This window comes from Dermacentor silvarum, chromosome 9, assembly GCF_013339745.2.
Source record: "Dermacentor silvarum isolate Dsil-2018 chromosome 9, BIME_Dsil_1.4, whole genome shotgun sequence".
Lineage (NCBI taxonomy): Eukaryota > Metazoa > Arthropoda > Arachnida > Ixodida > Ixodidae > Dermacentor > Dermacentor silvarum.
The window spans coordinates 117,688,600-117,705,859 of record NC_051162.1 but is presented as its reverse complement, the minus strand read 5'-3'; the positions used below and the strand labels follow the sequence as shown (position 1 = coordinate 117,705,859).

General features: G+C 46.9%; 1 protein-coding gene across 3 annotated transcripts in view; it reads right to left on the bottom strand.

Moving 5' to 3' along the window:
- LOC119464137 (cyclic AMP response element-binding protein A) overlaps positions 1-15,543 on the bottom strand; it is a 260,539-nt gene extending 244,996 nt beyond the window's left edge. For 2 of the 3 annotated variants that reach the window (XR_007463209.1, XM_049655564.1), the window contains exon 1: positions 15,153-15,543. Coding sequence is in view for 2 of the 3 variants with exons in the window: in XM_049655564.1 (XP_049511521.1) it covers positions 15,153-15,245 (93 nt within the window). In the remaining variant the exon portion in view is untranslated. The remainder of the gene's footprint in view (positions 1-15,152) is intronic. The other variant, XM_037724975.2, reaches the window with a different exon arrangement.
- Positions 15,544-17,260: the final 1,717 nt, after the last annotated feature.

The window sequence follows — 17,260 nt, the reverse complement described above, 5'->3', positions numbered from 1 at the left end:
ACTGAACCGATACAGCACGGTCCCACCAGAGCGGTGATAAGAAAAACGGTACACACGGATTTCCTGTCCTATCTGGAAACTGCTTCGGTAAATCGGGAATTTCGTTACGCCGAAATGGAATTCAGCGCCACCTGTGTGTGCACGTCTCTTTCCACCTGTTCATGTCTAGCCGGAATATCTTCCGCAGGGACACCTTGGTGGGCTAGATGGTGCATTTCTGTTAGCATGACTGACTGGGGGTACATAACCACAAACCACACAAGGAACCACAAATTCGCGCTCGCGCTGTGTGGTTTACGTTGATATGCGCCGCATACATCATGCTGAAAGACTAGCCCAAAAATTAAGAGACGGATACTTATTACGAAACTATAGGTAATTCTTTCTATATCTTTTGGGAAGTAAACCGGATTTGTAATTTACACCGGGCGAGAACTGATTACACCGATTACAGCGGAAAACTACACTATACCGTTATAACAAAGAACGTTCATGCTAGGAGATGTGGGCGCACATTAAATGATTTTGAGAAGTAAAAGTTGGCACTCAACTACCGCGCCTCATAGCTTTACGACGCAGAACGGGATCCATTCGCCGCCTCCTCCCTGTTGAGTTTCGTCTCATTACAATTAATATCTCTTGTGACGTACCATAATACATGTGTACAGCCGTATGGGTGTCAAGATGGATAACGACAGCCCGTCGATTATAATAAAATAAGGACAGTAAAAGAATATAAATAATTATTCTTGTAGCGAAACAGTAGAATAGTAGCTCCACGGGGAATCGTTATGTCGTTTAAGAGACTATGCACAAAAACACATGCTGGTATGTGGAATGCATACTAGCGAATGCCAACATATTCTTTCTGTACAACGACGAGCGAAGTAGAAGAACGTGATAAAAGAAACAGTATTTTTTTTAAACGTATGTGCAGCAGAGATTGGCATCATGGGTGACGCAGGCTACTCCGCACCTATTAGGGAAACAATAAAAGTCAAATACCCGGTTCAGAGAAACAAACAATAGAGTATTAAAATAAAGTCTGAGCAATTTTACCGTCATGACGCACAGTTAACGAAAGTTCAAAGTGGCAAACTGCACGTCTCAACACACCCGATTCGCAAAGCAAGTGACGGCAGGAAACGGAAGAAACGGTGTTAGTCCGTATAAATAGTAGCGTCCTCAAAATTAGCGAATGCGCAAAATGACTTATGTTCGTACACTTCACGGATCGAGTCTGTCGCGTTCTCCAATTCTGTGCGGTGCAGAAAGCAAATGAATAACCATGTCCCATCACTGCCACGGCGGCGTCCGGCGTTGGACGATAGCGGACTAGGCCAGCACCCGCAAAAAAAAAAAGGAAGGAAAACGGGTCCGCGAACAACGCTGTGAGGAGGGTCGCACGCCGAAAACGCGGAAACATTCCACCATGTGGAGAGGCGAGCGTTAGCGACGAATCTTTCCGAGGGCCGCGGTGAGGAGGTTGCCGCCATAATATACTTCGCAGCAGCAGAAAGTGGAGGAGGGTTGGTGAGTGAGGGGAACAAGAAAAAAAAAAAGGGGGGGGGGGAAGAGAATTGCAACAGCGGCGGAGGAAGTTGTTGGCGCTCGGACAAAGGAAAACAAAGCAAGAGAAAAACAAAAGCGAAACAAGAACACAAACGCGAGAAGAAACTCAGACCGAGCGAGTCGCACGCATTCGGTTCATTCACCGACCGGACGGACGGACGGCCGCCGGTGCAAGCATAAAGGAGGAAACGGACCCGATATACCTGGAGCGGGCTCTCGCTAGCCAGGCATTCGGCGGGCGCAAAGCCGCGTTGGTTGCCAGACTGCCCGGCGTACGAGCGCCGAGAACGGAGCGGAGAGGGCCGACGGTCACACAACAACGTGGTGGCCCGGTTAGCGCGCGATAGCCCGATCAGGAAAGAAAGAACAACCGATGAAAGAGACAGGGAACGCCGTAACGTGGGAAAGGGCAGAGTCTCTGTCGTTGCCGCCACATTTTTTATCGTTCTTTCTTTTCTTTTTGAGAGGGGATCGAACAACGACGACTATCTTTCGAAGGTGGTATTTCAGGCCTTTTTTCTTTCTCTCACCCCCCCCCCCCTTTCTCTTTTTCCACGCGTTGAAAATGTTTCCGCGCCTAAGCCTAAAGCCAACGCGGTTCGTGTAGGAAGCAAGGCTTATTTATGCTCCGTCTCACGAGCGCCGTGTAAGTCCAGAGAACGCGAAGGGTGTGAAGCCTATACGACCTCGTGTTAGACGATCAGCGTAGCGACAGTCGGCTGCGAGACGGGAGGAGTAGGAGGGCACGCCACGACCATTGTACGCCACTAATACTTCCGTGAAGACATCCGTTCACACGGTGTCGCGTCGACGGCGATGGGGAGTAGACAATAGGAGAATCCTTTTTCTGACTATATCTCTCTCTTTTTTTTCTGGTTCGAAGGTGCCACCGATAGCTTTCGTGACATTCCCTGGAGTCCACGAAGTCGATTTAAACTACAGTTGTAAAGCTATCGCTGAATTGACTATAGCTTGTTACGTAGATAACCGAAATTATGGGTAAATCGAAACTATATCCTTGGTAGGTAACCCATGGGACACACGCTTGGAGGATAACAGTGGTTTGAAAATAAACTAAGGACCGCGCGAACAAGGATGGAGCGAAAAGTGATAAGCGATATATTAAGAGACAGGACCAGAGGAAGCAGTAGGGGTTAGAGTGCAAACGAGAGGTAGTCCGTACTTCAAATCTGAAGAAGTGAAGCTCGGCAGGCAACTAGTTCTCTAATATAGTTACAGAACGGCTGCCGAGGGAATTATGGAAGCGCTGTCACGGACGGCAGAAAACGTGGAAACATGCAGACCAGGAACATGCATGCATAACCATGCATAAGACCAGGAAACATGCAGGCGTATACGATGGAACCATTGGCTGGAATGAGACGCAAGGCAGGGGTAGTAGCGAGTCGTTGAGAGAGGCCTTGGGCTTGAAGTAAGCATAAAGTATGACGACGATAGTTAGGTACCTGTCCTTGCTGTGCTGCTAATTATACAAGATGTTCTGATAGCTATGCTAGTACCCGTGCCAGAAACAATGGGCATGCAAACGCTGCTATACACTGCAGAGAATACTCAGCGACGCGCAGTTCGACCTTTGGTGGCGGGGAAAGGAAAAAGCGTGGACTGCCGTCACCGCTACGCAAATGCGAATCGCGGGTTTTGTTAGGAACAACGGCCTTTTTTTTTTTTTTCAATCCGCAAGACAAGCAGCTTCGCGCGAACAAAACGCGCTCGAGCGATATGCCGCGTGAAGGGTGCCTTGACCTTTCAGCGCGTGCCTCCATCAAAGCCACAACAGAACCTATAGCTACTATTCGTGCTGCATTTGATGCATGCAGCCGGTATGACGACGATGCGTCGTCTATGTTGTTGTTCCTCAGCTACAGCACGTGTTCACTAAAAGGAACCCTAAAGGAAAATAGTAAGTCGAGCTATATGAAAGATTATAGGCACCCGTAACAACGGATTCGTCCTTGGTAGCGAAAACAGAGGTTTTATGCAAGCAAGACAAAAAAAAAATTTGAAAGTGGTAGATCGGAGTGGCGCCTGGCGTCAGTTTTGGACTATGACGCCTCTCACATGTCGTTAGCGCTGGCTGATTCACACACACACAGAGAGAGGTCACGTGAAGATTACGTCAACTCGTCCGTTCTGGCACGGGCGATTCAAATTGAGAAGCTGCATAGGGATCTTCGAAGGCAGTGATCTTCTACGCAACAAGGTCACATAATGGCACGCAGAAAACGATGGTACACTTCTAGACGAATAATCTACCGATCTACCTCGACTTCATAACTTCTTTTGGCGTCCCTTAAAGAGAGGTTATACCAAAAAAAGGTCATTTCTCTCAGGTAGCAATAAAACTGCCAGTTGCTCAGTGCTTGTCCTGTGTGTGTGTCTGTTCTCTGAGTCGGCGTTCCATTTAAGCTGCCCCTATATTGAACATGAGCCAACCCTCCCAGTTTGTCAACTTACTGCCCTTGAAGGGGACAGGCGAGGAATCGGGCGGCGGATCGAAGCTGACAGAGTAGCACCATCAACGTAAGTTGAAACGCGAGAAGGAAATAACCGATCACAACAGATGCTACACGTAACTGCACGCAGAAGTGCGACATCTAATCGCTCTGCAACCTGTTTATAAGTATGGAGTATTCCCAAATGTATGCCGTATAGACTCGTGTAAGGGCCGCACTTCTTTTTACCAATTTTGACAAGGTGCGGCCCTTATACGGGACCGCTACTAGATTGGCTCTGATGTAGTAGAGACAAGCGGAAGTGCTCAGCACACGAGCTGCATTAGGGCACCGAACGCGACTGCTTCTTCATTGGAATTTTTTTCTCCAAATTTTTGGTTGCCAAGTTGGGGGTGCGGCCCTTACACGAGTCTATACGGTATTTTGACATCTGGATTAGGTCACTGTCATAAATCTAGGTGAATCTGGAAACGAAACAACGCATTCCAGTAGTTTCGGAATTGTTAGTGTTTGAATTTATGCTTATAATACTTTTAGGAAAGAGAAAAAAAAGTCAGAAGAAAGCTGCCAGGAAGCGATAATGGTATGCGTGATTGAAAAGTGAGCCGGCACGGCCAATCAGAGAGCTCTCCCCTTCAAGCCTCCACACAACGAGGGCGTCGTAGCCAGCGAATCTGTTCACTTCTGTCACACATGATACTGATTGACATAGTGGGAAACTCGCCGTGGTTGCTTAGTGGCTATGGCGTTGGGGTGCTAAGCACGAGGTCGCGGGATCGAATCCCGGCCCCGGCGGCCGCATTTCGATGGGGGCGAAATGCGAAAACACCCGTGTGCTTAGCTTTAGGTGCACGTTAAAGAACCCCAGGTGGTCCCAATTATTCCGGAGCCCCCCACTACGGCGTGCCTCATAATCAGATCGTGGTTTTGGCACGTAAAAAAAAAAAAAAAAAGAATATTGGGAATAAAGGGACAATATAACAAACTTCAAGCTGCAATGGTAGCAAGTTACGTTTCTGCAGACGCGACACGGGGTGTTTCCTGTTCAATGTGCACCGATACTTTTAAGACTTCATCGTCTGAACTGTATCTTGTATCTCTACGTTTACATATATACTGCATTTATGCTTTCTTTTGGTTTATAACTCACTTTTGGGTTTTAAAACACACTTGTGTGCTGCGTCGATGCATGTTATGTTTTTCGGTTATTTTGTTGACGATGCTGTTGGTATAATTTTGTTGTCTCTGTTGCCACATACCTGCATTTATGTGTTATGTTATATGTATCCCCCCCTCACCACACACAAACACACACAAATACACGCACACACGCACGCACACACGCACACTCACTCACTCACTCACTCACTCACTCACTCACTCACTCACTCTGTAATGCCACGTGGGCGTTGTGGGTAAAGGATTAAAAAAATAGAGGCAATCCTCTGACTTTCTGGCTTTCATGAGATATCTTCTCTACGAATACATTTATCACACAGGCCCTGAACCAAGCCTCACCTTGTTGTTGTTACTATAGTGAAATAAAGACGTTTAACCACTCATGCTTCTTTAACATTAAAATCGTCGTTCGTTGCGTTAGTTGGCAAGCTAGAAAAGACTCAGAAACGAACGCGAGGCTCGAAGTTCCCGCGTTAACTTCTCGGATAGCTGGGATCTGCTCGCAAATAATTATTAGATAAGCGACAATCACAGTAAACACTAAAGAAACCAAAGAATCCCCCTGTCTTGAAATCTTTTCTACACAAAGAACAACCAGAACATACGGAATATTTTTAAATCCATGACGCCACGCGAACGTGGTGGCGCTGCTGTTTAGGCGCGAAATTCAAACTAGAATATCCTTCGCCAGCTGCCTTGCAATTGAACTTCTAAAAGCGTGGCCACAACTTTTAATCAAGCCTGCTAAAAACGTTCACTCCGTATGGTTTGCAATTTTCATTTGATCGCCTGTAGAGAGCGTGACGTCATGCTCTGCCGTTCATGCAGAGATAACTTTACTGTACTTATCTGACGCACGCCTTGGATTGATGGGTTACGCGTAAGTTTGATGCCGAACGCTCTAGGATACAGACTTCAAAGGAACAACGGTCGTCGAGTTGATGCCCCCACCACAGCAACGATCCGCTTTGTAAAACAATCAAGTCGGATTATCTCGTTTCCTTCGCCCCACGTGCCGAAGATTTCGCAAGCGCTGTCGAGAGTCTCCAAACAAAACATTGCGACGCAAGCCCTTTGGATTTAGACACGAGTTGCAACAGTGCGATTGCACAATAAGATTCCGCGACTCGAGTACCACAACAAGATTCCGCGCCTCGGGAGAATTAAGTTTTAACACGAAACGTACCGCTTCTGTACAGTGGCAGAAAATTTTCACGCTGATCTTCATTCAGCTGCACTAATTTCGAAGACGCACATAGTCCAAACCTACGCCATCGATGACGCGATAAGTTACTTGCTGGAGCGACGCGAGAGGCTTTGCTAACAGGAAACGCGATTGGTTTGCAACTGTAAGCCCGAAATAAAACAAACCGCGTCAGTTCTAAGCTACCGCCATAACCGCTGGCAGTTTTCACGCTTTCCCTATGCGGTATGCGCTTTCACAAGTCGCCCACTACGTTTTCATTCGTTTGAACAGGCAGGCATTCAAACGCGAACTATACCCAGCAGAGGGTTCCGGTGTCTACAAGTCTCACCCGGACTTTATAAATAGATTTGGTGTATGTGCGCGTTCTCGGTAGTGTAGGGGCAGTTTTGTGTGTTTGTAAACACGCCAGACAAACAGCTACAGTATTTCTTTAAAGTTAACATCTATCTATCTATCTATCTATCTATCTATCTATGTATCTATGTATCTATCTATCTATCTATCTATCTATCTATCTATCTATCTATCTATCTATCTATCTATCTATCTATCTATCTATCTATCTATCTATCTATCTATCTCAGGTGCTGTTAAAGGGTTAACAAAGGCAGGAGCAGCACACGCGAACTAATCCGCTCAAGCTATGATGAGTGCGATCAAATGTGAGTTAAGATTTGGGGCGCGAATCGTGAACATGTTATTGTTTCTTGCGCAGTCATAACAGCAGCTTTTAACATGATAGAAACCTAATCAACCTATACTAGGTCGAGAGTTCGCAAAAGGAAGCACTATATATACGTACAAATGAAACATGTTAGCAAGATGTCCCCGATTCCCGTAATTACTCACTTTTAAGTCGCACCGGAGTGCACATAAGGCTCACGCTGTGCTGACCCTAGAATGTCCGGCTTCTGCGTATGTGTACCCTACGGAAAACATGCGTCTCGCTAAGCGAGGAGACCACTTGCACCACTGGCGGATTTTGACGCGAAAAAGAAAAACGAAAAAAAACGTCAATTTTACGTCATCTGATCGGGCTGTCACCATTAACTCACGACATCTGGCTGAGCACAATCAGCTGCCAGGAACAAGGAAGAGAAAGAGAGAGAGAGAGAAAGAACGCGCAAATATTGTGCAGAATGAAAGAGCCACACATACGGAGCTATCAAACAGGCATTAGCGAGGAAACTCAACAAATATATTTGTAAAGTCGGTACACAACCGAAAACCGATTGCTATACGTCCATTCCAGGTGTACAGAGTGCATAAAAAATGAACGCGTGCAGTGACAAGGAAACATGGACCACGGAACGAAGGCGTTCGAGAGACGGCCGTGGTCGCGGAAATCACGGCGAAGCCATCGTGATGGAAGAGGGCGACGGTTCGGGCGAGCATTTGGAAAGAACGGGAAGTTCTTACACGAGTCGCGAAAGTCAACGAAGTTTTGAATTTGTGAGGCGCGCCAGGGAAAAAAAAAAAAGTGGTGACAGCGACCCGCTGAGCGTACGTTCATGCGCCAGCACAGGTGCATCAGCGGATGTCAATTAAGGCCAGGGAACGAACGAACAACCCGCCATTACTGCTTAGTGGCTTTGCCGTTGCGCTGCTAAGCTCGAGGTCGCAGGGTGAAATCCCAGCCGCAGCAGCCGCATTTGAATATGGTGGTTCGTTTCGAAATATGGTTCGTTTCACGAACCCCAGGTGGTCAAAAGTAATCCGGAGCCACCCACTATACGGTGTGCCTGGTAATCAGATCGCGGTTCTGGCACTTTAAACCCCAGCATTTAATTTTTAACTAACGACCAAACTGTATGCTTCGAAAACGTTCCAGCCACCTTTCGTGGCTCTTTCGTGCCGAGGTCTGATTTCCTGTATCGTGATGGGAAACAATAAACGTGTAACTAACAAAAAAAAGGGACACTTAATGAGCAGCACTAAGTGTGTACAGACTGTGAAAGTGTAGCTCAACTGGTAAGAGCATCGCGCGCGTAATACAGAAGCGCGCATTGGTAACCCACCTGCGGACAATTGCTTTTTTTTTTCTTCTCGTCCGCGCCTCACGTGGTACGTGATTTTGCGATATGGCTACTGGACTATATCAACCATCGTCGCGTGTTGCCTCATCATCGCACGCGCGCACACACGCGCAGACTCACACCTGTTTTCATCGTTCTCGCTCGAATCTTCAAGCCTTGCAAAAAGTTTTTGCCTGTGGACTGTGCGTCTTCAATTTCACCAGTTCCCACTGACGCAGCACGTGGATCGAACACCGATTGCAAATCTCTCGAGATATTCCAAGCGTAAGACATTCGAACTGAAACGCAGCACTCACGCAAAAAAAAAAATGTAGCGAAGCGATAAAAAATCCAAAGACACCTAAGCACTCCTTGCGAGCTGTGAATGCGAAAGCATTAATGTCCAATTGAACGCCGCTGAGCGGTCCTTCGAGTTATGAACTTCTCGCGGGCAAGCGCGCGCGTTCTGATTTTGCCTAGTTAGAACGCAGACGAGAGCTTGTGCGGACAAGGAGCGCGCGGATAACGCAGGCTTCTGGGATCGAGAGCAAGGGTGACGTGGCGTCGTGACGATGCCCTCTCCCCTCACGCAACACCTGGCGCGCTATCGCCCCAGCGGGTGTTCCCTTTCGTATGTCTTTCGCCCGCTCTGCCCGGTCGAGGCGCGCTCGTGACGTCGCGTCGCAGCCAATGACGTGGCGTCGCAGCTACAGACGACAGACGCGAGGCTTTTACGCTCAATGGGCCACCTGACGCTTTCGCATAAAAACACAGCATCACTTTCGCCGTAAGGGCGAACCAATGAACGCGATAGCACCATGTTAAGATATTACACTAAGTCTGAGACTCGTAGCTGTAGTGGCAGTATGAATTGAAGGAAACGTAAGCTGACTAAGTAAAAACGAGCTGTTTTGTTAGGGGTCCTGTGTTCGAATCCTGCTATCGGACAATTTTATTTACGTTTACTAATTAAAGCCAGCGTCTTTCTTGGCGACTTAACCACCACTTTTCCGTATCGGTTATGCTTCAAACCTCTTTCTTGGGCCGATCCCGGATGTAGTGCACCCAGCCGCGGCAATAAAATTACGTCATTTTCAGGCTTGATCTCTGTTATTGTTTTGCACTTGTAATATTTAAGTCTGAAAAGGTTTAAGCTTAAGGTTTAAGAAAAGGTTTAAGATTAAGAGAAAAGGTTTAGGCATGCGCGGTCGGTGTTTTTTTTTTCTCATGACATTCGTTTGTGGGCTGCCATTTACAAATTTCTGAGGAATAATATTGTCAAGAATTTAAGGTCTGGTATTAGCAATCTAACCCGTATGTAGCGCACGTCATATAGCATGGCATGGTATATAGCACACATATAGCTAAATATACACGGAACCTCACGGCCACGGCAAAAATTCGCTTGGAGTGTTCATATAGTTGCTATCGCAATAAAATAAAAAGAAATAATAAGAAAATAAATGCACCATAAAGCGCTGAAAAAAAAACCGTTACTTCGGGCAGCTGCAGGAGCTCGAGCAAACGTTGCGCCCGGCTATATATATATATATATCATTTCGCCGAAAGGCGAGATAACAGTTTCAAACATATTGTTCCACAATAATGTATCAACTGCTCAAGTACTATATTTAGGAGAAAAACACTACAAAAAAGTACGCTGTAGAACGTTCTAGCAAGTGTAATCTTCAACTATATTTAACCTCCTGGCTATTATTAATACCCAATAACAAAGTGCGTGCGCATATATATATATATATATATATATATATATATATATATGTAAGATTAGACTTGCTAGAACGTTCTACAACTTACTTTCTTGTAGCTTTTTTTTTCGCCCACATTCAGTACTCGGGAAGTTGATACATTATTCTGGAGTAATCACGAAATTACACAGAATACGAAAGCTAGTTCGCCTTTCACCATTGAGCGGCGAACAAGCTTTTAGTTGTTTCGCGCTTGTACAGGGCATCGGTCAAATATATAAAGGGACCCTATACGGGGCAATAGCACAACACTTTAAACGCAAGTTGGCTGACACCACAGTTTCCCGCGATAAGTACTAGACGACGTTAGTGTCTATATACGCTCAAAGTACACGGCGGTTAGGAAGCATGAGAGCAGTGACGTGGATTTGCCTAAACTTCGTATTTATGGCTGCGAACCGCTTTGTGACCTTGTAAATTGATCGTCATCAAGAAAATAATGCGTTCTATAAACGCAACAGCTTGCTATGATCATGCGTGCGTGCTGAAACTTCAAAGCGTTCGCGCGTTTAGGATAAAACTTGATTGCTCGGAAACGTATGAAGTCCATCAAGTAAGGCACGTACTTGAAATCCTTGTACTAATTATCATTCCCGTAGTAAACGAACCACCGCAGTGCCAAAGTTACCCCTAGTGAATTTAGCAGGAAACTACGCCTTTGAACCTAGGGCCCAAGCTAGTTGGGACACCCTGTATAAACGCAGGCACACGAACGCCGGGTGGGAACCCCCACCGTACTCGTTTACACAGGCTCACGTTGCCCTATGCGCGTACGACAGAGGGGGAGAGAGGGAAAGAGAGAGAGAGAGAGAACAGCTAGCCCCATAGTCGAGCCCCTCGGCTTCACATTCATCCTTTTTTCCCTTCTTTTTTTTTTTCTTGTTATTTATATCTTTTTGTCGGAGCGACAAGTGCTTTAGGCCGGCTCGCAGTGTGACCAGCTGTTCGCTGTCGTAGTACTTCCATCGCGCGCCGAGAGCTAGCGCGCCAAACAAGCTGCGTCGGGCGATAAAAAGAAAGTAAGGTAGGTAGGCGCGACGGCCTCAAACTTAAACCAATAGAAAAAAAAATGAGGCGGAAGGTATATGTCACAAAGGCTACCCGGAAAGGAGGTGAGAGAGGATTAGGGGGGCTGAGGAGGAGGAAGCAATCGCAGTATACTTGTGATGTATAGCGAGAGGGATTGAAAACTAGCTCCGCTGGGTCTGCCGGGGGGGGGGGGGGGGGGGGGGGGGGGGGCATCGATACACCGCAATATATATATATATTTCGACCGACATTGCATAAACTCTTATATTGCAGCCAGTTCTCGAAGCTCGTTTCTTAAATCTTCTAACAGAACTTCCCGGAGTAATCGTGGTATGAATTTACCTGCCTCCAGCCAAACACCAGGAGTGCGCCAGGTTAGTTGTACTGTTCCTGCAAGCCCAATGGAGTTTGCCTAGTTTCGCATCTCCCGTTTTTGTTAGCCTTCACCTATAGCTGCCTTCCGTAAACGCAATTTACCCGTCTATTTACGGACGCTATCTTATCGAAGCGTCTTTCCCGGGTGATTACAGCGCGGATGTCAAACGGAGGACGCGCTACAAGAGACGATAAGGAGGAATTTTAAGTTAGCCGCTGCTATACTCGCGTGAAACTTCCAGTAGCAAAGGGAAAGCTACGAAGGCCAAGCGCAGACGTGACATCACTCCTCAAAACAGTCCCGTGGTCGCATTCGCGCTGCTTTAAAGCTGGAGAACAGAAAAACATTATACTTACTACAGCGCCTATCTGAAAATGAGATCTGAAAAGCCCCACTCTGTGTTTACTTGAATTTGAACGGTAGGCTCCAACTCTTCCGCGCTTCGGCGAATGCGAAACCATCGCATGTAGTGAAGCTATAACGCTGCTTCTTTATCAGCCCTGAGATACGAAAGCAGAAAGCGCTGTCGGACTCTGCCGGACTACTTGGCGCAGTAAGACACTTCCATAAGCTCCGCCCCCATGTAGCTCGCACTTCTTTGTCACAGAAAGTCGTCCGCGAGTATAACAAGTTACGCTTCCGCGCTAGCTAAAGGACCGCTTTAAACGCGAGAGTCGGCTTGGCAAACCAGAAAAGGCGCGGAAAAAAAAAAAAGAAAACGAAACATAGGTGGCGACACCGTGTTGAAGTTCCTGCACTATCCCACAGTGACGTTATGGGTTTTGACAACGCGTGCTTGTGTCTAGTTAACTGTTTACCGGCAAATGAGGACCGCGTTGCATTCTAAGCGAACGAAAGACTATGCCTAGCCAGTCTATAGCTCTTTAAGATGCTGTGTACACAGTTGTATACGCCAAGAAAGTGCGTCAACAGCAATAGCACTGATGAAAGTAATGGTACTTAAGGTATGTCGCATTCATCTTGAAACTGTTCTGAATGTAATCGTGTTGCAAGTTTGCATAACGGGTTCAAAACGTTTTAGTAAAACGAGAACGAGTGGTTGTGTATACTTGCTCGGTGCGAGTATGTCGTTGTATATAGTGGGCGAACTCCTTTCATTGTTTTTTCATAGTGTGTTGCATAAGGCATAATTTTTAAGTGCCTGGATGGGTGCTCTTCAAACCTGCTAGACATGAAATAGTTGATGTTCTCACATGTCACGTTCCTGTAGTGAGTTTTCGCACGGAATCTATCAAACTTGACAAAACTCACTAAAGAACTTAAAATTCCTAATCTGTTCTGCAGCTCTATGCTTTTTTTTTTATTCCGAATCTGAAGAAATGCGGTGAAAGTAAGTTTCCACTCAAGAGAATTCATTGGCGTCTGAAAGGGTTAGGCAACTTTTCCCCTGCGCCAAAACAGCACAACTCCAAGAAAGCTATTTGAAATCTGTAAATCCCTCTCACCTCCAGGATCTGACGTTTTATGTGCGAAATTCAAACAGTAGGGAAAAGTTTCTTTCAGCTAGTAAACAACCTGTTTCTGCCAAACTTAAGGAAATTTAGTTGTGAAGTAGTATCTTATCAGCTAAACCGATTTAGTAACGCTCGCTTGCTCTTCAATGTGAAAGGAACGCATAGTTATCAGTTGTTTTCTGGGGCACGAGAGGACGATACGTCGCTTCTGACAGACGCCCATTACCGAGATAAAAGCTCGTCGAGCTATTCTTGTCTTATCTGAGCTCTGATTAGCATTCGAATATCAACGTTGTGTGTTCCATTGAGAGTACGTAAACGGCATGTTCCACTGTGACGTAACAGCCGTCGAGCTTGACAAGTTAAGTCACGTGTACGAAGAAAAACAAATTCGATTCATCGTTGCGCAGAGCCCGACGATGACCAATTCTAAATTAGAACGTGAAAAGCTAAATTATTGCTTCCGACGGTACACAGATTGAAGAATAATATTAAAGCAGTAACTGAGGAAAAGTAAACCTGTTAAGGAGATTGTGTAGCTTTAATGCATCCGAACAGCAAAATAGCATTAGAAGGTTCTTTTCTGTGAGGAACAATAGGGGAAAAAATGTTCAGGAAATATACAGCTGTTATTAACTGCTGTGTATATGTAACAGCTGTTATGTAAGGATGATCACACGAGAGGACTATAAGATAATCTATACTTAATGTAAATACACAATTCGGTTGAGGAAGCATCTTCGAGACAAAAGCGATTGCCTTGTATGCGTATGTGGAAATCCACACTGAAACTATCTCATCCTCGTGACTCAATAGGCTCGTGAGAAAGCACCTAAGCGATAATCCGCAAACCAGACAATTCGTTAGAGTTAGGAGAACCTTTTTACTACAAAACATGGCAATTTTGTACAGCGAATATTAAAGTTCGGATCGTGTAGTCACTGAGAGGCAACACAAACGAACTTATAAATCCTCTTTCTAAGATGAAAAAAAAAAAAGAAAGAAAGCGACTATCTCTTATCGAACGAGAACAATAAACATCGATCGAGTACACGGAAATGAGTTCGCTGTCAACTCTTCCAAGTATTCAGTTTTGAAAGCATGGCGACGGAAAATGCGAACGAAACGTACCACAGAGAAGAAAGAGCAAATGCTCTTTGATTTTAGCCACAAAACAGCAATGATCGCACCTGTTCACTATCGTCGCAGAAGTGGGAAGAAACTGCGCGTGCGCATATGTGAATATAGCGTGTACGGCACAAATAAAGCACGGTGCATCAACCGACGAGCTCGCGAGTAACAGTCAGAAAAAAACACATTTAAAAATATTGCAGTGAGAAAAAAAAAAAAACACCAAAGAAAGCTCAAAACACAGGGATCAGATAACTCGTGAAGTTCCACTTTCGCCGCGGGGACGATATATCTGATCCACGAAATCACGAATGAGGGGACACAAAAAGTGTTGCGGCCCCAGTCAGGCAAACTGTTTGCCTCTAGCCGCATTCCCCGAGACTGCTGTGTGTATTATTTGTATCGTGCATCTTAATATGCTCAATAAACAATAAAAAAAAAAAAAAGATCGCCGATAGCAGACGACACGGCAATGCCGGAGAAGCGAAAAAAGCAAAATCGCTCTCAAGTTCGCGGCGAGAATCCACGTAAGTACCACGCTTTCGCTTGCTTGCAACGGCATGCACCTCGAAGCAAGGCGTTAAAGGCGCTAGACCGGTCACCGGGCCCTCGAGGTAGAAGAGGTCAAAGATCCCGTTCCAATCCGCTAAGCGGCACGGCGAGTAATGCGGCAAGGGAAAAGGGGGCGGGGGTGTAGGCAATCAAAACTCAAAATACGAAGAAAAAAAAAAAAAGTAAGACCTGTCGGACGAAGCACAACGGGCGCTGCAACACTCCTCCCCCTCGTCAGTCTCATCATCAGTAGCACTACTGATCACGCACTAACGCACGCACACACGCACGCACACACACACACACAGGCACGCGACCCTCCAGAAGCATCCACACCGAGCTGGGGCCCACACAACGCACGCACTACTCTCACCGATTCGAAGGATTCCTGGGCCCAAAGCTCCTTGAGGTCCGAGTCGCCGATGTCGTAGAGGGACCGGTCAACTTCGATGCTTTCCATGGTCATCTCTCCCCTTCGCCGGCTTGGCACGGCGGTCGTTCCTTTCGCTAATTCCCCGATTGTACGGTCCCAGTCGTGATCGAGGCGCCGGCGTTCGTAGCGTCGGCGGCGAAACGGCGCGCCTTTTCCTCTATTTCGACGAGCTCGCTTTTTTGCTGGCGGTGCAACGGGTAGGGTCCGACGAAAAATGTAGCCACCACCAACACCAGGCCTCGCTCGGATGGGCGCACGGCGCGCACTTCACACACACAGAGATAATTCTCGACTGCAACAAGTTGCCGAGCGCCGAGCTGCCGTCGGCATCGCCGGGAGAGGGCAGACGAAGTGGGGAGGAAAGCGGAACCGGAAATAAGCGACGAGAATCACTCCGCCACTGCGCTCCGCTCAAGAAAGTAGTTCGCCGAGCTCGCCGGCTTTCGGGAGAGGAAAAAAGAAACGGGGGCTAGCTTGCGCGTCCGAGCAACACGCAATCTTACGCAGACACTGCAGTGACGAAATCTGGGATGCTTGGTCGGTGACAGAATGGCGGCTTCTTTTTCTGGCGATAAAATTCGAAGCCCCGCCGCAATCAGCACGGACGGCGCGCCTCTGCACTTCTCTCTAACTTCTTTCTTTTTCGAACGCGACACGCCACGGCCGCTGATTGGTTGCTAGGGGGGCGGAACCGGACGCCATACTCCCAGACGCACGCACGAGCGCGCGCTTCTATGCCGGCACTGTGGCGTGCGCGCGAGACAGGAAAGAAAAAAATAAATGCAACCATCAGAGCTAGCCAGAGGTGTGGGAGGAAGGACAAAAAGGAAGAATTGCCGGCTTTAGATATCGCGACGGCAGCAGATTCGGTTTCATCTAACGAGCCTTTCTTTTTTTCTCCTACCGGTCTGCGTTAGTCCGTGTATGTGGTAAACGTCGTCTGCTCCTCACCGAACGGTTGCGTCGTCTGCTACTACGCCGAGGGGCGGGGCGGCCTCGTAGCAGACGACGCAGCCGATCGCCGCGACCTCGATTTCGAGCGGAGCGCTCTTTCATCGCACGTGTTTGAGAAACGAGCTGGAAAGCTTCACGATTGGGAATAGTTCGTGGTAATTTCGTAGATTCAGTAAATGCCAAGGAACTGTACACCCGTGGGGCGAATAACTACTATAGACGTTTGCAGAAGGTTAGGCGCTGACCGGTAAACTGACGCCTCTTCCTCGCGTTTTGAATAAACGCTACACAAGATGGCCGATTACTGTAAGCGGAGCTCCGCTGTTGCCGCGATTAAATAACCTGATTTCAATATGCATATTGCAGAAACCGCTGTGGCGTAACTAAGCCTTGCGACACTGATTGAGATCGGGAGTTGCAGATTCGTGGCTTATAGCTCAAAGCCCCTGGCAAGCGGTGCTCGCTCAATTGAAATTTCACCAATAATCAGCTGCTTCTGGTACACATTCCGTTGTCAAAGGCCGTTCCTAGCTTTGAATACCCAGAATCACTGAGCTCACAAACGTTTCCACGCTGCATTGACTGCGACTTCTTTATTCCAAATCCATTGGTGAACACAGCGTCCATACCCTGGAAGTTCCGAGGCCTAAAATGGTGTTCAGGAGGGTCAAATATCGTCAGAAAGACAGTGCCACTGTAAATATAGGAACATTTTATTAGTAACTATTTGCATCCGTACCTCACTGCAAGACGATCACTGACTTATAAGTGGTACGTTCTCATAGCGAGCGTCCTGGTGGTATTTTCGTGACTCATTAAAGTAGCCCGGCTTTTGGAGGTCATTTGGCTTGTTCAGCATCACAAGCTATTGTCGATAACGCGTGGCTGGAGATAAACACCTTCGAATATTACTTACCGTACTTTATTCAGTTCGATTTTACCGCCTTCTGACTCCGCACCGTTATCTTACGTGGTATTGTTTAGTGTATCAAGCACAGCACTGCTCTACCCCCCCCCCCCCCCTGCCCTCCCCATTATGAGGAATTGGTCCTCATACATCAGAGAAGACACACAGATGATACTTAATGAGGAGC